This window comes from Ursus americanus, chromosome 24 (genome assembly GCF_024610735.1).
Source record: "Ursus americanus isolate L20-20 chromosome 24, mUrsAme1.1.p, whole genome shotgun sequence".
NCBI lineage: Eukaryota > Metazoa > Chordata > Mammalia > Carnivora > Ursidae > Ursus > Ursus americanus.
The window spans coordinates 21,309,280-21,332,454 of NC_142150.1; the positions used below are offsets into that span (position 1 = coordinate 21,309,280).

Genomic DNA, 23,175 nt, shown 5'->3' on the forward strand with positions numbered 1-23,175 from the left:
GGAGATTGCTTTACGTGAAGAGGCTAGCCTCCGTGGGAAGCATGAACAGCTCATCGTGAGTCCCAGCTGAGAGGGGCAAGCCCGCGCAAGCTCTCTTAATTTTTTTATTAATTTTTTTAAAAATTGAAGTATAGTTGACACCAAATGTTACATTAGTTTCAGGTGTACAACATAGTGATTCGATAACTCTACCCATTATGCTTTGCTCTTTCATGATGGCCTCCAGTTTTTCGATGAAATAACACTCAAGGTCATCAGCCAAGAGTGAATATGCAGGGAGGAGGTGTTTGAAGTTTGAAGAGACACTTATCAAGGAGAGGGGGGTATGAGGGTAGTAAAGTAAAATTTTGGATGAGGGTAGTAAAATTCCCCAGACAGCATTCAAAGCCCACTCAACCTTAATGACCTTAACATGGTTCTGTGTTTTCCTTCAGCCACCTTTAGGCACACAGATGCAGGGATGGAGTCAGACGAGCTGGAGTTAGCGGTGACCAAGGTTTGCTGAGCACAGTGGAATGAGAGCAGGGGAAAGACATTCAATGTTCAAGGAATTCACTCACCCTGTGCCCAGGGTAGAGGAAGTGAGAACTACCAGCACTTGAGAGGAGAGCCCCAGGGGAAACTGCGTCTTGGGGAGAGACAGGTTTCATTCACGGCAAAGAAGTAAAGGAAGCACTCAAGGAGGCTGAGGATGTGTGTGTGGGGGTGGTTGTTACTCTTGGCAAATCTGTTTCAGTGGAGTGGTGTGGCCTAACTGGAGGGAGTGGGTCAAGGAACAAGTGAGAGAACAGTTGACAGAAAAATGGACAACTCTTTAAAAAAATCTTTGCTCTGAAGGTGCTGGATGAGCTGAAGTTTGAAGGCAAATTGTGTGTGTGTGTGTGCATGTGTGTGTGTTTTAAGATAGATGATATTTTAGTATATTTTTATACCAATAGAAAAGATCCAGTGACGAGGGTAAAAAATTGCCGATACAAGAGAAAAATGGCATACGTGCGGGGATCCTTGCAGAAGCGAAGCCCTTGAGAAGGTCAGAGGGCATTGTGTTCAAGGCATAAGTGGAAGAATTGGCCTTAGAACCAACTCTGTACCAGGAAAGTGGCAAAGAAGGCTGTAAGCAGGAAGGCTGATGGAAACATGAGCTGGAAAGGTTACTTAGTTCTCTTTGGAATGAATTGATTTTACCTCCTCAAGTATGAGAGGTTGTCCTCTGGTGGCGGGGAGAATGTTGACCTGTTGAAAGACAAGGGTGAGGAGAAACAGTCATGAGGTTGGGAAAATGAGTTTACTAAGGAATTTTAGGAAGTTTGTTTGGCAGGATCGAGTGCCCACCTGAGATTTGTGGTCCTAAATCTGAAGTGAAATCAGTCAACAGAGTTGTGTAATTTTTCCCCATCAGGCCTTGCTGCGTGGGTGCAAGTGCCAAGTGAGCGGCTTCACGAGGACTGAGAGCTGTCCGGGTGAGTGTGACGGAGGGAGCGCGGTACAAGGGGGTTAGGATGTTTGCCGTGAAGTGGTGCACATAGGGGGCTGCCATCTAGGCTTCGTAAGGGAGGCAGCAAGGACAGGAATGGGGTCCTGGATAATGACAAAGGGTATGATCCAGGGGCTGGACTGAAAGAACTGGGGTAAGTGAACTCAAAGGGTAGAGGACGGGAAACTGAGAGGGGGTGTATGAGATTCAGACTGTGGAGACGGTGCGTTAGGGATTTTTCTCCCCCAACTGAAAAAAGTTTTCACCAAGGGAAACCTTTATGATAAGGTAATGTTGCTTTTGGCTACCCTAAAGAAAGCACTTTCTGATTATGTCACTGGTTTGGTCAGGCTTTGGCCAGGAGAGTGGGAGTTAATGGGAACTTCACAGTCGATTCCGATATAAAATGAGTGCCTTGCGTTTTATCACAGGGAAGCACTACAGCATGTAGGGGAAATCTATAAATTGCTTTGACATCAATATTGAGAGATACATTTGGCTTTAACTTTTCACATAAATGTTACGATGCCAATACTAAAGTAAGAAAATGCTCATTTCATAACGAATGGAAATTTTCTCATGAAGTCTACATTATCAGTAACTTTAAAGAATAAGAGGAATTCTCTGGGAGTGTACGTAAAAAAGGAATTAATTTAAAGAAGAATATTTTGCTGTTAAGGATTTAGAAGTAAATGGGAAAAAAAACATTCATTATGAAGTATTTTATTCCATTGCATTGTCATTTAAAATTACAAGAATATAAGCAAATATCGTCCAGTGTCAGAAGAGATTCAGGGTGGTCATTGTCAGTACTCAGTGACAAATTAACAGTATCACGGAAATGTTCACTTCATTAAAAAGAATAGCCGAGTTTCATTTGAGTCATAATTAAGATAAACTTTGTGCATATCATTAAACTTTCACTTGGCTTATATGATTCCATTTTCTCCAACTGGAAGCTGCGTAGGATCCAGCCCGACTTTCTTCATTGACACAGCAATATCAAACAAATAGTCGTAACACTCACACCTATAAAAGAAAAAGCAAAGATCTGAAGGTCTTAGTGAAACAGAGTTCCCCAATCCTACCAATCACATTTCTCCTCTCCATCAAGCCAACCCCAATCCTCGTGCAGTTTTTTTTTCTCAATTCCAGGCCAAATTTTTCTCATTTTGCCCCCAGCATTATTAAAACATAGAAAGGAATCCTATTGAATCATGCAATCATATTACATGCTTCTCAGGAAATAAAGGGAGTTTAAAATGTACTACTTACATAAATTTAAGTTTTTTACCATGTGTCACTTTTTGAAATCAGTGTAGCAAATCATTATATAACTTGGGTTAGCTTTATTCTTCCATCTAGCCTTAAACTTGGAGAATGAGATCTGTGTTTCCTTCTTTGTCAAGTGCATAGTGCCTTGCCAAATAAGAGCTTGTCCAATAAATACTTCTTAACAAATGAATACATAATACAAATGAAATATCTAGAAATAGTAAGCTACTTAAATTTAAATCAATTCGACCAATAACACACACACACACACACACACACACAAACTCACACTTTCTTTCCAATCATAAAACATACTCTATTCCCTTTCACATTTAGAGTGTGGTGACTTGTCCCAAATGTCCTGTGATTGATACTTACATGGTTTTAGCCTTCTCCCAGGTTTCTCCCCAGACATACACGCCATGACGCCTGACTAGGACCGCACAGGAGTCTGGGTATTCATTTATCGCACGAGCCATTCGTTCTTTGAGGTCTTTCTCCTCGGGTGTGTTCTCAATAATGGGTACCACTAACATATCATCATACCTATCGGACAAAACAAGCCATTTTTTCCCCATTAAAACAAAAAGGTATTCATATGTAAAGTTTGTAATTTTTTTTCACATAACCAGTTAAACATTCTCTTTGTATCTGAAAGCACTCCAAATTTTGGACAAGATGTTGCATGTTATTCCGTATATCTTGCATAAACAGCTGTATCAAAAGACGCCTTGGGAATTTGGCAGGTATTATTCTAAGTATAAGTGGCAGACATTTGTACAGGATACCAAAACCTAACAAAGAAATGATCAAGATCATACAAGTATTTCCTTGAAGCAGAGACAATCATAACATTTTCAACAGGAGATGGGAAATGATAGATCGGATAACCAGAAGCATAGAAAGGATTAACAATTTAACTACTTATTAAGTATTAGTTTTCCAAAGATACAAAATCCTTTTCTTTTATCTCTGCAAGACCCCAAAGTGTCTCAGGCAAATACAGGTGTGGTTTGTGTACCAGGATAGCAAGAACCTTCTGGAAATAACTCTTTAACGGTGTGATAATATTTTCAGAACACTCTCAAGTCTGTGGGATTAGAACTTCTTTTGCTTCCATTTTGTTTTCAGGAAATACATGTGATAAAATCGGCCTGTGCGTTTCCTTTCTGTTCGTGTAATACTATTTAAGCGAGTAACTTAGTTACTGGTAAAATTAAGTCTATCTCGGAGGTTCTTTATATCCAGTCGAACTCGGACATATTTTCCCTTTTACGTGAATTTCTCTTGCCTTGTTAATGTAATATCTGCTTTTTCACTACCTCTGTAATGGCCAAACTTAACAACAATAAAAAAGTTCTAGGTATACGTTTATCAAAAGTTGCAACTTTAGGACAGGCATAGGATAAGTAGCTGTCATGTATGGAGATGTTTATTATTTCATTTAAGTAAAATAGAGGTACTTAAAAAATACTCTTAAATATGGAAGGACTGAACTGCTAATCTCAGATCTTTCCTAATATTGGCCAAGAGAATCACAAACATATATCTTCCTCGAGCCTATACCAAATAGTTAGACATCTTTTTTGGGGTAAAATGATATCATAGCAAAATAAGACCTGAAACTCAATCCAAACCACCCACTTTACAGACAGAACACTAATCCTTCTGAGTCAAATGAGACAGGATGGTCCTCTGATCATTAAACAGTGTTCTTTTCACTCTACCACAGGCGTGTTGCTGCCAGAAGAGAGGACAATTACACTCACATATGGGAACCTTCCCTGAGGAGAATTAGGTATACATTTGAAAGTTTTTGTTTTTCAAGATGGACTTAAAAAAAAAAAGACATTTCTCTGTCCCCTGAATGGTGATAATGGCCCTGTTACTGATTTCCCAGCCAGGCTCAAATAGAATTGCAAAGGGCATTGCAAAAAATTTTGTGTTCTTTAAGTTCTAAAACATTTAAAATAATATATGAAATGTGTATGTTATGGTGCATAAGAGACGGCATCTTTTCATTCATGACATTCTTTTCCCCACAGGATTCCAAAGGCTGTGGAACTCTGTGCTTTCCTCCAACCACCCTTTCGCCCCTCCTTCCGACCTATTTTATTTCTTCACCAAAGCAATCAAATGCCGAGGAAATTAATAGCACACACAATGCCTCTCCTTCGAGACCCAGAATGGAAAGGGCAATGTGGGGCTAGACTTTCTTTAGAATGTGCACTTTCATAATTTAAACATTTAACTTTGGTCAGTAGGTATTCCACGGTGCTAAGGAATGCTGTAGGCATACAATAAATATTAACTAAAATCAAATCATCGTAAGTTCTCTGCCCACTAGTGTAAACTTGGACATTCTATGACGTGGAGTAACAATAAGATATTGCTGTCAGAGCACTTTAGAAAAACTGGCACCCGTTTTCTCTAAGCAAGATAAGGCAGAATCAGGGCCTTTAGCAAATTAATAAGCTCAGAAATAAGAATGCCAATACATTCAAATGAAATGCTTAGCTTGTACCCGAGCACTGAGAACACGTTTCTTCCCGTCCCCGTATTCTAGATTGGCAAATAATCACTACATTTTGGTGGGCTGGTGGATTTATTTGATTTTATCTAGAAGGTTCTATACCATCTATGCCACTTTCCATACTGAAAAATTATAAAAACACAGAGATCTACTTAACTGAAATAATTGTACAACTTTTATAAATATGAAAATGTTCTAGAAAGACTAAATTAAATCAAGATGAAGTAGAAACTTCAGTAAGGGCTGAAGATTCCTGGAGACCAAGTGAAGGTGAGGGGATCTTGCTCTCTGGGTGATTCTATACAGAACATAATCTTTCCATCTCTATAGAAAGCTCAGCCAAGGATTTTTCACTTTACTATGACAAATGTTTCATTATTCATGTTGCTAATAATTTACCAAGGTTGGGGTAGGGGAGGAGGAGGGGAGGCATCTGATTTGTGTCACTGAGAAGAGATCTGTATGATAGTATAATAGTAAGTGGGCTATTATGTAACATAGATCCCATAACATCTCATTAAAGGCATAAAAAGATCAGTAGCCTCTTTATCAAGAGACAGAAAAATAATTTTCAAATTACTTAAGCAAAAATAGAAAAAAATACCTATAATACCCTCCCGAAGTACATTTCCTTATTCCTTTGATCATCTCTTGATGGGTAATTTTAAACTCTCGTCCTGGAAAGAGAAGGGTGGCCATGACAGCAGCTTTTGAGTGGGTATGAATCACTGCACCTGCTCCTGGAGGAGGAAGAAAAAAGTCACATGCCAGTGAAAACGAAATGTTACCTTTTAAAGAAAAAAAAAAAAAAAATATATATATATATATATAACACATACATTTATTTGTATATGATTTTTAACTTGTACTTGTTTTTCTTGGCATGGAATCATAAGTTAGCAGTAGACAGGAGGGTAAGGAGGGAGGAAGAGAGAAATAGTAATAGAGGAGCTAGAAAGCAAAAGGCATTTAAGTTTTATCCTCATCAGGACAATGCACAATACTTTACACGCGTTCAAAAAATAATTTTGGATGGTCTGAAGTACAGCTGTAATGATCATGGAGATCATAGCCAAAATGGTACCATTTAACTAGGGGTTCCTCTGTGCCAGGCACTGGACAAGTCCCCTTTATGTTACCTCCTGCTTCTTGAGTCATCACGACCACCGGAGACGTAAATTCTATCTCCCCGACTTGATGGTCAAGGAAGTGGGCGCTTGGAGATGTGAAATACCTTGTCTATGGTCACAGATAGCAGCGGAAGCACTTGGATTTGACCTCAGGGTCAGTGTGACCCATAATCATCGAGTTAGGCTTCATAGTGCAGGCCATGTCTTGGTAGCATAAGGGGCAGTAAGGATTTTAAGGTATAATTGTAATGGATTTACCTAAACAGGATTTGTATGCTATAAAATTCAGTAATGGCTATTTTTAGAATTGGAAGTTTATTTAGCTTTTTGCTGGGAAAGGGGCTTCATGCTGTTAGACTCTGTTCCTGAGGTTTTACCCTCTCAGGAGCAGCTGACAAAGTCCAGCAATAGAACATAGCATGAGCACAGACTCAATCCTGATTTCATTCAGTGGCTGCATTAAAGCATGGTTCTAATGACTTTATTGCTATGGTTGAGCCAGTTATAATTTTCTATTTTCACCCTGTCCTCTAGTTCAACCTTTCCAGACTGATTTTCTACTACAAATTCTGGGAATTAAAATAAGACTCCTACTTTTATTGTACAGTACATTTTTTAAAAAGAATTTTTATTCACTTGAGAGAGAGAGAGAGCACGCGCTGAGCAAGGAGCCCAACGTGGGGGCTCGATCCCTGGGATCATGACCTGAGTTGAAGGCAGACACTTAACCAACTGAGCCACCCAGGCGCCCAAACATAAAGTTCTTACACATACTAGGTATTCTAGAAATGTTAACTATAACAATAATTACAATTATTTAGGGAATCTACTCTGTAGCAAATATTCTTTATATTCAATCCATTTTCTGCTCACCTCTCATTGTGTAAGCATTCATGAAAAGAGGAGTACACTGGCTTTTTTTAAGATTCTTACATGGCGGAGGTCCACTTATGTCCTGTTCATTGATGTCACAAACAAACATGTCTTCAGGCTGTTTTCAGAGGTGGGGAAAAGGAAAAAAAGGCTTATATAGTGTCAGTTACAAGTGTTCCCTCTCTTGTGTGTGCTAATATATCTATGCACGCATATTTAATTCAATTTACATATCCATATATAGCTTCTCTTTGAAAATGTTTAAGCTATTTTGAGAAAGAATGTTTCTACTGGGGCGCCTGGGTGGCTCAGTCTTTAAGCGTCTGCCTTTGGCTAAGGGGGGGGATCCCAGAGTCCTGGGATCGAGCCCTGCATCGGGCTCCCTGCTCTGCTGGGAGCCTGCTTCTTCCTCTCCCACTCCCCCCTGCTTGTGTTCCCTCTCTCACTGGCTGTCTCTCTGTCAAACAAATAAATAAATAAAATATTTAAAAAAATGTTTCTACTGATAAAAATATTCTTGAGAGTTAAAATTCTTCCTTCAGAATTTGAAGAAACAATTGATATGGAAAATTTCATATGTATGTAATGATATTTCTGTTACTTCATTAACGTATCTTCTTAGATTTTCCCTGCAATTTCACAACTATATTTCAGAGAAGCTATACAAAGAAATCATTTCTTGATGGGTGCTACAGTTTTTCATATTTCATGATATGAGGAAAAATAGTAGAATTTCTAATCTCTTGAGAAACCTCACTGGTACTCGGAACTATGTTCACCTCAATAACGTATATTATTTTAAAGCTCAAGCAGGTAAGCAGATGTGCAGATTTTTCCTAGTAGTGCATGCATATTTCCGACTTGTGACTTTCACTCGCCAGGGTTTATTCCAAACTACAATCTAAATGTTTTATTAATGAAGCATTATGCTTTAGCTAGAAGTTAAGTGTTATATGTTTGTTTTAACTAGATTTTGAGTCTTCTAAGCATTAATATGGAATGAGACTTCTCAACAATTTGAAATAAAGTTTTGTAACTTTAGATTGGAATAGCTTTGCTATGGTTAAATGCGAGCCAGTTTGGTCCATTGTAGACTATCAACGCGATTACCCTACTAGCCTGATAAAGAAGATGCCAGAATGCTGCAAAGTTATAATCACTTTGTAAAGACTGTGCTATTCGCTTGTGCCCTCTAGAGGTCGAAGGAGAATTCAAAACATATTAGTTGCATGGAGATTACTTAATCACCTTAACAAAATGGTTAATAGTTACTTAACAAATGTTTATTGATTATTTAAATTATAACAATAATACCCCCTCAAAACTTCTTTTAAAATTAATTCCATTTCACAAAACAATAGTCAAGTAGAGAAGAGAAGGCATTTAGTGTTAAAAAGGATCCCTTTAACATACCTGAATCCGTTCCTTCTGCACTCCTGAAGGGGCAATGTAGATTTCATTGCTGGTAACACAAAATATAGAAATTGGCATTTATTAAACTCTACTGTTCTGCTTTGGACCAAAGACAAGTGTATTCTTGCAGTTCAATCATCAATATTCTTTACAAATCAAATCACACAGAAAGCTGTTTGATTTGATTAATGGTTTATGCTGTATAGAAAGAATACCAAATTATCGTAATGTCTTTCTAATGCCGGTGACACAGTAAAATGTTGATAGTTTTCCTATATATTTCTTTATTTCTTTTTAGAGTGCAAAAATCAATGGTAATCAGAATTATCTGGTTAGGGGAAATACAACTCTGAAAACACAAGTCTTTAGCATCTATAAGCACGAGTAAGCAATTTATCTTATTATACATGGAATAGTTATTATAAAATCCAATCAGAAGAAAATATGCTCATGAGGAGTAGATCTCTGTCTTACAAGGGATCAAGTTTCATTTTATTGCTTGAAATGCTCTTATAAAACATGAAGTTCGGGGACCCCTGCTGGACAGTTTATTAAATTAACAGCATTAACACAGCTACTTTTTGGGTGGAATATACGCTTCCTATTTGAAAAGCACATCTTTCTTATGAACATACTTGGTAATAAAGCTAAAACAACAGTGGAAAGTTAAAAATGGAAAAGGCATGCTTACATCTGGAGATCTTTCTGTTACAGAATGTTATGCTAGGGGAGAATATAACACTTATCAGAAATTCCAAATTTGATTTAGAAATTAGTGCATGGTGCACTGGGTGTTATACACAACTAATGAATCATCGAGCCTTACATCGAAAACCGGGGATGTACTGTATGGTGACTAACATAATATAATAAAAATCATTATTAAAAAAAAAAAAGAAATTAATTTGAAAATCTTCTCTAAATTCTCTCTGGCCTCTGGCTCCTTTATCAGTTTCATTTGCTGCCAGAGGGTATTAAAGAGCTGCCACATGCACGCAAATGAAGGAGATCCCAGCACCTGCATGCCTGCCACCGAGCCACAGACAGAGGGACACTAAATATTAACTGTTTCCTAGTGAAGATAAGGATGATGCCCTATATTGAATCAAGCTATCAATCCAGTTGGGGCTGTTAATAAACCTATAGACTTGTAACTGACAAAAATGAAAATTCCTTGAAGGGTCCACTTGTAAACTAAGGTCTACAGAATAAATGCTTGAAAACGGGAGAGAAATCCAAAGCACAGCAAGCTATATTCAATCATTTGTTTTCACGACTGTAGCTCGCTTTACGGCTTTGTTGCATAAGAAAACACAAAGTGGCATTCCTCTGGAATCAGTGGAATTGGTAGGGATTATACTGTTAAAAAGGGCACTTTGCAAATACCAGGCATCCAAATCTTTTGTCCCTGGTAACATGGAAGCAGTCGAGAATCATGTGTGGTAGGAAGTCAGTGGACTTGTAGGGTAAGTCATCTTGTGTGGGGAGAAATTTATGCAATCCTGGGAACAGACCCAAATAAAGTGAAAAAAAAAAAAAAGCCTGTTGGTAAATAAAATCTGTCTACAAAGTGGAAAAATCCAGGGTATTCTGTTTATTCAAATGATGTGGTCACCTAACTCTGTTTTTATTGCTGCCTTTCTGAAAACAGTTATCAGTTTAGACCGATCAACTTTGGGTAATTAAAAGATTAGCTAAATAGGTTATGGAAAAAATATATTTACACCTACAAAGAAGAAACTATCTGGATAAAAATCAGAAGATGCTAGGGCCTCTATTTTAGGAGGGAAACATGCCAAAGACTAAAAGTGAAGTCTTTACTTGGTGCTGTAAGCTGCAAACAAAAAGCATTTTGAATTTGAAGGCATTAAGTTTGGGATTTATTTCTCCATACTCCCTGCTCTTTCACAATTTGGTAAGGGGGGGGACAAAACTCAAGAGTTCATAATATATCTGTGTTCAGTTGCTTCCATTTTTATTTACTGTCCAGTTATTTTAAAAAATTTAAATCTTACTAAACACCTCAGTTATCTTGTCTACAGTATGGGCTGCTTAATTTTAATTCTAATAGCATGCCACAGGATTAGTGTCTCTGACACATGACAGTGTCATACCATGGAAACAGGAAATGCTAAATGTGAATGACCGTGACCAAGCCTAAACACAGTGGCTGCTGCGCACCCTGGAATTGCTTATGATTACTGTCATTTTCTTGGTCTTCCATTTCCTCCTTCTGATTTAACGCTCATACGAATCTTAAGCTGTCTTTTATATACATCTTTTGGGACTACACACAAGTAGCATAATCTAGAATGGTATCGGCCAACCCTTGGAATCAGTAAATAATTTTATATTTCCAAACACAATCTATTGGGTTTATCCTTCATTCCACATTTATTTGCTTTAAGCTTCAGACAAAGAAAAGCAAAGTTTCACTAACAACATGAAAATAACAGTGGATAAAGTTAATGATGGGGGTTTATGAAGTCATTTAAATATTGGGGGAAAAATGGATGTTTTATTACAGATTACCCATCTTACTTTGTAAAGCACAAATTCAGTAAGATTTCAAACAATGCCATAAAATTGTGGTTGTTTCCACCCATGACCTCCAGGAGGAGCTCCTCACCCATTAAGAATCTAAGGGCAAAGCATTTTATGCTTATGATGCAATGTCCCAATATATTGACTGTAGTGCTGTAAAAACCATTTAATTTTAAAAGGTGCCAGTGAGTGTTTTAGAGTGACCACCCACAATTTCAGTGCATGGGTTAACAAAATTCTTCTAGAAAGAACACAGTCTTTTATGTCTTTATGATAAAAAATGTGGCCGTTTTTTAAAAGAGCCACTTAGAAAAACGTTATTGTAACTCAGTCGGGTAGAAAGCTCTATTTTGTCCATACATAAACTTTCTGCATATGTGAATAAAAAGCAGTTAACTAAAGGCAATGTTTAGAGTATGATCTATCATAAATACAGCTGAGAAACCAAATTACTGGGAACTCACTAAGTGGATAAACAAAAACAAAAATTAGGGCTTTGCTCTGAACAGGCCAACTTGGAAGTTTTGGCAAAATCACCTGAAAACCTGCAAAGTGCTGAACTGACACAGGTGCACAGGGTGATGGTGCGAGAGGAGGCACAGAGAATGTACGATGTCCCACGAGGAACATGACCCAAACAGAGCTCATCCCTACACAGTTAAGCCCCTACCAGTGTTGCCTACAGTTCAATTAATATTCTGTGAGTTACTTGGTAATTGAAGCAGGTGAAATTTCACTGGCATCATCTTGTGGTATGCTGAAAAACCCCTTTTGTTCTAGATGTTCTGATTACATTTTATGTTCCATTCCTTTCTAGGAAATGCAGCCTCCTATATTATATGAGTGTTACAGTAACTCAATTTTGTTAAAGAAAGTGAATTAGGATAAAGAAATAAAACATATTACTGAGTTTAACATTCAGACTCCAGACAATACTATTCCTAAAACATTTCAGGAGAAAAAAAATTCATCCTCTTCCAGAAACACTGGAAAAATGAGATTCCACAACCCGTATTTTCATTTAGTAGGTTCTGTACTACTTCATCTTCTTAGAGGAAAGATGCTGAATGAATCTCATGAACAATTAAATAATATTCATTCCTTCTGTTTCAGCCACTGCCTCTTTGTTTTGTCCTCTGAGCAACAAAGACCAGCAGGTGCTGTCCATGAATGATGACACGTGATGCATTTAGAAAGGCATATTGCCTGTCTTTTGACTTAATAAAATGTATTTTTTAGTATTTTTGATGGCTCGTCATCTGTATTTAAGTGACTTTTAAAATATGTATCTGAACCTTTCAAATAAATCCTGTCCACCTAGAGGGGACCTTTTCTAATTCCAGCCATATAAACATACTTGCCAGTATGTTATTTAACTTTGGTACTCCAAAGACTGAGGACCAAATTATTCTGATTAGAAATTGTGGTTCTTAAATCCTTAGGTATTTTTTGTATCTATAACTTCTGCACACTTATTATTCAGTTATGCAAATATTCATTTCTCTATTTAGAAACTAAATATTTTCAGTATCACATAAAACTGGGCACCAGGTGTCCTTTGGACATAACACATCTTAGGCTCTTCATGGGCTATCTATATGGACAATTCCCAGAAGTGAAACCAGCCCCAAACTTACCCATGTTTCAAGCTAATTCCTCCTCCAGTCCCAGTGACCCAACCCAAATGGTAAAACTGTTTGCAAAGCTCTGGGATCAGGTATCTTGGATGTTCCTTGTCCTTAAAAAGAAGACAATGATTTTTCCAATTGACATTATATTATCAAGTGTCTTTTTTTTTTTTTTAAAGATTTTATTTACTTATGTGACAGAGAGACAGCCAGCGAGAGAGGGAACACAGCAGGGGGAGTGGGAGAGGAAGAAGCAGGCTCATAGCGGAGGAGCCTGATGTGGGACTCGATCCCGGAACGCCAGGATCACGCCCTGAGCCGAAGGCAGACGCTTTAACAACTGCGTTACCTAGGCGCCCCTCAAGTGACTTTTCTAGCTGACATCTCTGTTAAGAAGCTGATGTAAGGCGGCACCGGGTGGCTCAATTGGTTAAGCGTCTGCCTTTGACTCAGGTCACGATCCCAGGGTCTTTGGATTGATTGAGTCCCACATCGGTGGGCCTCCCCCGCCCCTGCTCAGCAGGGAGTCTGCTCCTCTCTCTCTCTCTCTCTCTTTCTCTCTCTCCCTCTGCCCCTCCGCCCACCCCCCACTCCTGCTCTCTCCCTCAAATAGATAAATAAAATCTTTTAAGAAAAATGCCGATGTAAGGAAGTTTAAGAAAATATACTATAGAGAAGATACCGTGAGGGAGAAAACTATTACAAAACATACTTTGTTTTTACTCTTTAGAAGGTGGATCTATATGTTATTTGGCAACCTGGAATTATTCCGAATAGGGGCATTTAGTCTAACACTATGGGATAGGCTGCAAGAACAAGGCGGGGAAATGCCCGGTACATGTAAGTGTCTACTACAATGGCTGAAATAAAACAGAACCTAGTGCTGAAAGGAACATGCTTCCGTCTCTTCAGCGAATTTCTTCACACAAAACACCTTATTCAATTAAGTCATGATATACATACGACAGCCATGTGTTCATATTCTGTGTTGGCTCAATTTTATTTTTATTCTAAAATCTTTTTTCCAGTGATTACATTGTTTTCTCTTATTACAAAAGCAGTATCTACTCGCTATGGAATATAAAGTCCAGAAAATAACATGGAAAGGACTCACTCAGAAGCAATCACAATGAATACTTTCTAGGCCCATTTCGATGAAAGTGTGTGTGAACGAATGTATGCATGTTGGGATAAATGTCGAGCTTTATGTATTTTTATTGAAGTTGAATTTATTTTATTGAATTGACATTTGGCATTATATTAGTGGATAACATAAAGAGTAGATATTTGTGATAATTGTGAAACGATCAGCACAATAAGTCTAGTTAAAATAAGAGCTTATTTTTATTAAGTCTAATGATTACTTCTTTAGGAAAAAGAAATTGTTTCCCCCATTATTAAAAATTAAAATTAATTTTAATTAACAAAAACAATAATAAAGGAATAATAATGAATTCTATTTTTGGCAGTATGAAATACAACTCTTTTATTTTATTTTTTTTAAGATTTTATTTATTCATTCGACAGAGAGAGACAGCCAGCGAGAGAGGGAACACAAGCAGGGGGAGTAGGAGAGGAAGAAGCAGGCTCCCAGCGGAAGAGCCTGACGTGGGGCTCGATCCCAGAACGCCGGGATCACGCCCTGAGCCAGAGGCAGACGCTTAGCGACTGCGCCACCCAGGCGCCCCATGAAATACAACTCTTAACTTGAAAACAACTAAAAATGCTAAATACGTTTTTTTTAAAACATTTCAAATTAAATCGCTGAGCTGGCAAGAAAGTAAGGTTTCAAAGTAGCCATGAAAGAAACCATGGTGAGTCTACCTGGGAGGGAAGCTCTGAAGTCATAATTTCCCTGAAGGTATTTGCAGAACTCTGATGAGCTTAAGCTTCAATTTTGATAGCTATGCAAGCCGCTAGAAACACGAGATAAGACCTAGGATGTGCTCAAAATGGGGTACCTGATAGAAGATCCCTCCATCTGCTTGAGACCAGACAAGGGGCTATACCCTCCAGGTAAGGGTGAACAAAACATGGACACTCTGGGCACAAAAGCACAGCAAGGAAGCTTGCTTAGCTAAATCTTGGCACTGAGTAAAGGGGAAAAACACCTTTCAGTCCAAAGAGGATGATCATTGAACAGACCAAATTTTCAGCTATTTAATTGGCTTTTGGAAATTATGGTGTTTCGCAAAATTCACTGTTAATATTTTACATATATTTGTATTTTATTATAAATGACAATTTGATGGAGTAGACTTCAAAATAGGAAATTAAGAACATGCGAATGTTAAAATTTTTTAAAGTTCTGAGTCAACACAGGCTTAGGAGTTAATGGACAGAAAGTCAAACCTACATTACACCATTAAGTGCTTATACGACTTCGGGTTTCAGTTTACTAATCCATAAAATGAAACATTATGAGGGTTAAAATGAGATAAATAAGATTTTTTTTAAAAAGAGAAAATAATGAAGATGAAGCATCCAGGACAGTATGTGACATAGTCAATGTTAGTTTCCCTTCCATTTTTTTTCAGTGTTATATTAGTTTAGGTGTACAATAGACTGTATTTGACAATTCTATGTATTATTCAATGCTCACCACAATATAGTTGCCATTGTTACCATATAATGTTATTACAATATTATTGACTATATTCCCTATGTTGTACTTTCCATCCCTGTGACTTACTTTATAACTGGAAGTTTTACCTTCCTTCCCATTCTTATGTGCTAAAAATTCTTGAATTAAAAATAATAACACTGTGTGGCTTTCTTATATCTGTCCTTACAAAATCTAGCCAGGATTATCCATGCCCTGTGTAATTTGCTATTTCCTTTTTTAGTGATATAAATGATATTTTAATTATATATTAAAGTACAGCTAATGAGAAGACTCCTGCAGTCTTCCAATCCTTAAAACCATCAATTTGCATAGCAAGCTGCAAACATGATAGAAAATGGTCTGTTATTACGGGTCTCTCCCCTTTTCCTTTTGTCTTTTCCAGTACTGAGTTATTATAGCAATTAGCCTGCTTCGTGCTACAGGAATAACAATGATAACGCAGCTGTTGTTAATAGAGTTTCATTCAACTGTTCATACCCACAAAATTACAATTTCAAGGAAAATAATCACTGAGCAGTGGGAACTAACAAATATATTGGGTAAAATGCAGTCATCTAGATTGTTCAGAATGGTAAGGAAGTCAATATCAGAACGTATATTTCAATAAGAACAGACAAGAAGGAAAAAGGTTAACATTTACTTCTCCCCTGAATGTTAATAATATGACTTGACTGTTTCTGTTAAGTCTGGTTTTCAGTTAGGGTAAGAATGTTGAAAGACATACCTAAAGATGGATTACAATCAATTTCTTACAGTAGAGGTCCAATACTGTTAGGGAGGAACATTTAACAGTATTTTGTGTATATTAAAAACATTAAAGCCTAAAAAATAGTTGAATCGATACTTTATTTTTCCTATTTTTCAATCCAGTTGTTTTCAGGAAATCAGCTCTACTGTCACTGACATATCTGCTCACAGCCAACAATGACTCTAATCCCCTCCCCCACCTTTTCTTTCAATTTAAGCATCAGAGAGACACTTACTTCTCGGACAGAGGTTTTCCTGCGGGACTCTCACACAAGTAAAAAATAAATGTGTCAAAGACATTATTTAACCCAACAACTAATGACAGCACCAGAAAGATGATACAAGTGTGTCCAAAAAGCATGCAAAACACACATCCCTATAAAGTAATCAGGAATCCTGGATTTACCAACAAGGAAAAACTGGACAATATCCTCCAAGCAGCAACAAATTGAATGTCCAGAATACAGCTCGCATTTCTATGATCAATGAGCATCTTTTTTTTTTTTTTTTAAGATTTTATTTCTTTATTTGACAGAGACAGAGCCAGCGAGAGAGGGAACACAAGCAGGGGGAGTGGGAGAGGAAGAAGCAGGCTCATAGAGGAGGAGCCTGATGTGGGGCTCGATCCCATAATGCCCGGATCACGCCCTGAGCCGAAGGCAGACGCTTAACGACTGTGCCACCCAGGCGCCCCTGATCAATGAGCATCTGCACTGTGGGCGGCATTCTACAGTTTACAGAGCTGCACAATAGCCCTAAGAGCGCCCTGAGATACCTAGTGCTCTTTTTTTGGTCATTTCAGTCTTTCAAAATTCTTGACACTGGCCCGAGGCAGGAACTGGATGCAGGCACAGTCACGTTGTCAGCATCTTCTCCATCTCTGGGCTTTGCTTCTCTCTGTCTCATTCTCCTCTCTGTGCATACTGGTTTTCTTTGCAACTTCACCTCCATTCACAGCCCTATTTCTTCTTTCTGCCTTCACCACGCTTACAAACTCTTCTTCACATCAGCTAAGCACTGACCAGAAGAAATGAGAAGACCTGAAGCCCGGCTTCAGCTTTGACCCTCCACTAGCTGAGTGCCCCCAAGGCAAGTCAGTGACCCTTTCTGGATATCGGCTGCTTTACGCTATTAACCTGAATCTGTGATCCCCAGACTTCCCTAGATAGCCCAGCAGTTTGTTGTTGTTGCTGTTTAAATTTTAGAGACCGTCATAAGGTTGCCAAGCTATAACATTTATTACATTTAACCATCTATTATCACCTTCTTCAAAAAAGAAGGTGCCTTTTCAGCATAAATAAAGTAGGATCATTTCAGAATAAAAGGTAGTCCTTTAAAGTGAATGCATTCATTCTGTGAAATTCACTTTTTCATTATCCGGATTTTTCTATTTTGCAACAATTGAGTAAAAGCTCTTTCAGGGACTCATATTTGGGGAGGAATAGGGTTATTTTTCCTATTTGGTCTCCTTGTCTACAACTTCTCCTTCCTCTCCTTCCTCTCTAGCTTACCCTCCACTCTTCTGTTAGTGCTGAAAAGAATATACTACTTGGATCACTGGACCCCATTCCTCCAGTCACAGAATGCTCAAATGCCACATCCTTGCTCTGTTACTTAAGTCCTTCTGCTTTCTTGCCCCAATTTACCTTTGCAAATATTTTCTACTTCAGCTTATGTTCATATAAATCTCTCGGTTCCGTTCAACCTGGTTGTGGAAGTCAGCCTCCGGGATGGCTCTCAATGGTCCTTGCCTCCTGGCAGTCACACCCTGGTGTGCAGTCCTTCTCGCAGTGGACGGGGTGGGGCCGCGGGACCAACTGACTGCGGCAGTACAGCAGAAGTGATAGTAGGTCACTTCTGACATTAGCTTATTAAGCACTGCAGCCTCTGTCTTGCTTGCTGTCTCTTGGCTCACTTGGTCTGAGGGAGCGAGCCAGTTGCCGTGGTAAGGGTACTCGGCCTACGCAGAAGGCCACGTGGTGAAGAGGTGTATGGACAAAAATCAGTGAGGACTGGAGGCCTGCCAACAACAACGTGAACAAGCTTGGAAGTGGACCCTCCAGCTGCAGTCAGGCCTTGAGAGGACAGTAGTTCCAGCAGACTGTTTGCCACCTTACGAGAAACCCCGAACCAGAACCTTGAGCCAAATGCTCTTGGATTCCTAATCCTCAGTAAGTGCTTGTGTTTTAAGCCCAAGTTTTGGGGTATTTGTTATGGAGCACTAGTTAACTAAGACATATTTTCTTGCTAACCAAGCGCATCTTTTTTCTTTGTACGGTTATGGCCCATGTTGGATTTTCAATTATCCCAACTCTGTCAGACTCTTGCTTGTTGGCCTTTATACTACACTCCCTACTCACTTCACCGGGGATTCCTTCTCTTGTGATCCCAGCAGGGAGTGATCACTCCCTCCTCTAATCCTGTGCCACGGCATTGGCTCTATGTACCTCTCCTTTGGTATTATAGAGCCTTCTCATTCATTCATTCAGCAAACTTTTACTGCAAGCCCTGAAGAAATGAAAATGAGTAAGATAAAATCCTTACTCTTGAGAAGCTCACAATCTAGTAAAGAAGTCACGAAAGGACAAAGCAATACATAACATAAGACAGTCCAAGGAAGCCACTGATAGGAGGTGGGGGGTCTAGTGGTGGGAGAGCGCAGGGGTTGGGAAAAGCTTCACAGAGGAGGGGATGGCTGAGCTAAGTCTTAACGAAGCACAGTGGGAGTATGCCAAGCATTTCCTGGCAATTCAGGGACAAAGTCCCTGCCCTAAAGAAATTTACATTCTGGAGGGTAGTCCTGAAAAAGCAAAGAGAAGAATAAATTATAATAAGTAGGAAGAAGGAAATAAACTAGGAACTTAAAGAAACATAGCAGAGATTAACTAGATTAAGGTGGTTAAGGATAGCCTCTCTGAGCATGTGATGATCTAAAGCTTACAGCGTGTGAAAAAACCAGTGTATGATGAGTGTGTTTGCACACACAATGCTTTTTTTTTTTTTTTTTTAAGATTCTATTTATTTGAGAGAGAGAGTGAGAGAGCGCAAACAGAAGCAGTGGGAGGGATGGAGGGAGAAGGAGAAGCAAACTCCCCACTGAGCGGGGCTCAATCCCAGGACTCAGAGATCATGACCTGAGCAGAAGGCAGATGCTTAACCGACTGAGCCACCCAGGCACCCCTCACATGCAAGGCTTTGTGTTGGGGAACAGCAAGCACTCCAGGCCAGGAACGCAGTAGATGTAAAGGCCCTGGAGTGAGACAGTGCTTGACGTGTTTAAAGAATAGAACAAAGGCCAGGTGGCCAGAGCAGATACTGACAAGGAAAGTGCAGATGAGTTTGCAGGGGCCACATCACGCAGCGGTTTGGAAGTCATGCTGATGAGAACGGTCTTGCTGAGAGGGAATGGATTCATGGTAGGAGAGACAGGAAGAGGGAGAGAAACAACTTCTGGATGTGAGAGGGGAGGAAGATCCTGAGCACAAGTGGAGGGATTGGGATTCTTCCATCTTGAGAACCAAGAAGATGGGTTCATGTTTAGGCAGATCGGTAGGTTTTGTGGTAGGAAGGTAACTTCTTATCCAATGTCTTCTGTTTTCTTAAGTATAAACAAAGTCATCTGCTGAGTAACAATGTGAGAATAGGGTATGGGAGGCTTGAAAAGATAATAAAAGGTATAAACTCGTCATCTCGGGGAGTGGGACAGTAAAGTACTGGGGAAACCCAGGATGGCTGTTGGGCAGCGTTAAGTGCCAATCTGAGGCTGAAATGTTGAAGATGAAGAGAGGCCAGTCAGTGTAGTTGTGCAGTTTTCTCTAGGAATGCAGCTCAGTGCAAGCACAAAGACCGTAGTTAGTAGGATTCATCTTGGGTTGGGGTTTTGCCAGGCCAACTGTATTTGTAAATTAGGTCAACCGTGACCTTAAGTAAGAGTTGTTTCCATTAGACCAGATGTAGAAGTCAGATCTCAGTGGGTGAGGAAGTGAGTAAAACTTGGAGGCAGAGAATTCTAAGGACTCTTTCAATAGTGTTGCTGTGAAAGGCTGTATAGGGAAACAGAAACTGGTTAATACAGAATTTTCTTTACATGCTACAAGATAAAATTAGGGAAGGGGGAGAGATTAATGACATAGGAAAGCAAAAGCCTAACTTAATAGGTCAATCTTTGTCAAGACAGAGCAGCTGGAATTAGACCAGGGAGGTATTTACTTCAGACAGGAGGAAGAAGAAAGATGCAGGAAAATATGTAATAATACAATTAATAACAAAATAGTTACCATTTAGTGAATACTTATTTTATACCACATACTAAAGACTTTGTATGCACAACTTAATTCTTATAACAACTGTATTATGCTAAGAAAGATCAATGTGTCCAAGACCACTTGGATGGCAACTGGCAGAACCAAGATTTGCACAGCCCGTCAGATTCTAGATGTCTTGTTCTTAACCTTTACATTCATTATAACGTAAGTGGGAATAGGAAGAAATTGAAGTTAAGAAGTTCACACCTAATAGCTTCATTTTCTCTGTGATTTTGGAGGAAGTCATCTTCAAAACAGGCTTGGAAGAGAGGATGAGGTGTGATGGTGAGGTTTTGGGACAGTCACTTAAGGTAATGTGAAGGGAAGCTCCTCAGGGGCTGCCATGAGGTGCTCAGGAGCAAGTTGCAGTAGGACATAATAATATTTGTAGAGACACAAATGTATATAGTTGAGTGACACCCCTCCATCCCTTGGGGGTTCTGAGTGGGAGGCATTTCAGTAAAGGCAATTATTTGTAATACAGGATGGAGGATCTTATGATAGAGGCCACGCAGAGAGACCTGTATGAGTAAAAAAGAAAAATCCTTCACCAAAAAAGTGCGGGGTGAAGGAGCAGTTGTTGGGCAGGGAAGGATATGGCCATGGGAATGGGTTGCTAGAGTGGAGGGGAGGGTGGAGATCTGATGAGGTCAAGGAAAACGGAGGGAAGGGTACTGGAAGACCTTGTGTTATCGTAATATCAAAGAACAAATAGTTATTATTCAGGGTGAACACCTATAGGACACTGTGATAGGTAAAGTATAATTTAAAAATAGAAGCAGTCTTGGTTTATTTCCTAGCTAAGTATAGCTCTCTGAAGGGTAGGGAATGTGCTTTTGATATATTGCTATACCTACCACACTGCTTTGCTAAATAAACACTGATTGAATTAAGATCACATCTACATTAAGAAAAGTCCTGTATCAACAGGTTACAAACTGGTGGCCCATGGACTGAACCAAGCTTACAGGAAGTGGTTTATTTAAGTGCATATACAAATCTGTTGTGAGTCGTGGAGCTGTGGTAACCTGACAAGTACTCACTGGTCAGCTCGCTCTAGACCCCATGAAGGAATATGAGCCCAATGACATCAGATGTTCTAAAGTTTTAAGAGAAGTCTGAAGTGTTCTCCATTTTGAAAGGTTGGCTCAAATTTTTTATCAACAATGAGTGAACTAAACATGCCTGCTCACCCAACTGTCTGTCGGCTGTATTTGGTTTGAGAATTCTCGTTTATTTTCAGATCCCTTGATAAAGGCTCTCTTTGATGCTCATTTAGGTTATATTTCACCAGGAGTTATTTACTGGGGGCATTAACACATGGGCTATTAGCAACGATTCCACTGTTTGCTTTCCTCACTTTCCACACACACCTGCCTAGCTATCTGTCGTGTATCCAACGTCTTCCCCCTTCCCATCCAATTTTTCCTGACCAGGATTCCATCCTCACAGCCGTCTTTGCTTATCTGGGGAGTTAGCTATTCACACGAGATTGACAAGTATTGCGCAATAAAATCTCCCACGTGTTATTACTTTTTAATTGGGACCTTCAGTCCTAAGAAAGAATAACAGGGGCAATAAAGGGGCTAATTTTGGCGGGGGGGGGGGGCTTTCCCTGCCTTTTAAGCAGGGCTTCTCACACTGTATTGTAATTGTTCATTCGTCTAGTGTTCCTCCAGACCCCAGGCCATTTGTCTTAATCACTGTTGTATCCCTGAGCACGTAGGTGTTCCATAAAACTGTTGGTGAGTATACCCAGTGAAGAAAAGCAGATGCAGCCCGAGGGTGGATTTTCCTTTGACTTCTGCTCAAGGAAGAAAGCTTCTATGATCATCGCATAATCACTCTAAACTGAGGCAGGCAGAGAGGGAAAGCGCTGCCTACTGGAGCACTAACCCTGATTTGGCCACCGTTTCCAGAGCGCCTACTGCCTGCCAAACGTCGGGCTCGTCGCCAAGGGCGCAGAAAATAAACTCGAGAGCAAACAGTCTTAGCTTCATTTCCACTCCAGTGCTTTCCGTTGCCTTGTTTGGCCTGTACGCCCCCAAAATTGCTTCAAAACGCACTCAAGATGCCCGGCGCTCTCCTCCGTTATTCTCCCGTTAAAGTGTCTGGCGCCCAGCCCCGGGAGCAGGGACCGCGACAGGGCTGTCGGGGGTCGCGTCCGCACGGTCCCAGGCCCCGCGGGTCCGCGCCCCGCCGCCGCGTGCCACCAGCGCCTCACCTCCCCGCGAACCAGGCAGCCGCGGCCCCGCCCCTACCTGCGCGCCGCTGCGCCGCGAGCCGCAGTCTCCCTCCGGAGCGTGACAGCCCGACATGGCCCGGACGAGGGGAACGCACGGCCTCCTGTTTTGGCGCCGCTTCGGGACCGGCACTCAGCCTGGGCTAAGACCCGTCTACGGTGAGGCCACAACTGCAATCGGGCGGCGCTGAGGGCAGCCCGGGGGCGGGGCGGACAAGGCGGAAGGCGGGTCTCGGAGGGCCTCGCGGACTGGGGATCTGGAGGCGCAGCCGCCTGGCCGGGAGGTGGGCGTGCAAGGTTGGAGGCGGGATTAAGGAGGGCCTCTCGCCTCGGAGACTCACATGCACCGCTGGAATCCGGAGGCGTGGCCAACATGACAGGAGGCG

General features: G+C 40.2%; 1 protein-coding gene and 1 long non-coding RNA gene across 2 annotated transcripts; one reads left to right on the forward strand and one right to left on the reverse strand.

The window, feature by feature from the left end:
• The first annotated feature begins 1,466 nt into the window (after nt 1-1,466).
• LOC148107856 (uncharacterized) lies at nt 1,467-12,483 on the forward strand. Its single transcript, XR_015721420.1, has 3 exons — nt 1,467-1,628; nt 4,482-4,547; nt 4,795-12,483. It is a non-coding gene; the product is annotated as an uncharacterized LOC148107856 (long non-coding RNA).
• Nucleotides 2,182-23,016, reverse strand: APIP (APAF1 interacting protein). The gene is made up of 7 exons (XM_045808506.2): nt 22,809-23,016; nt 12,880-12,980; nt 8,699-8,747; nt 7,286-7,403; nt 5,887-6,022; nt 3,128-3,295; nt 2,182-2,503 (listed from the first exon to the last, which is right to left on the reverse strand). Exons 1-7 carry the CDS (start codon nt 22,863-22,865, stop codon nt 2,404-2,406), a joined length of 729 nt encoding a protein of 242 aa, XP_045664462.1. The 5' UTR covers nt 22,866-23,016; the 3' UTR covers nt 2,182-2,403.
• Between the last annotated feature and the right edge of the window lie 159 nt (nt 23,017-23,175).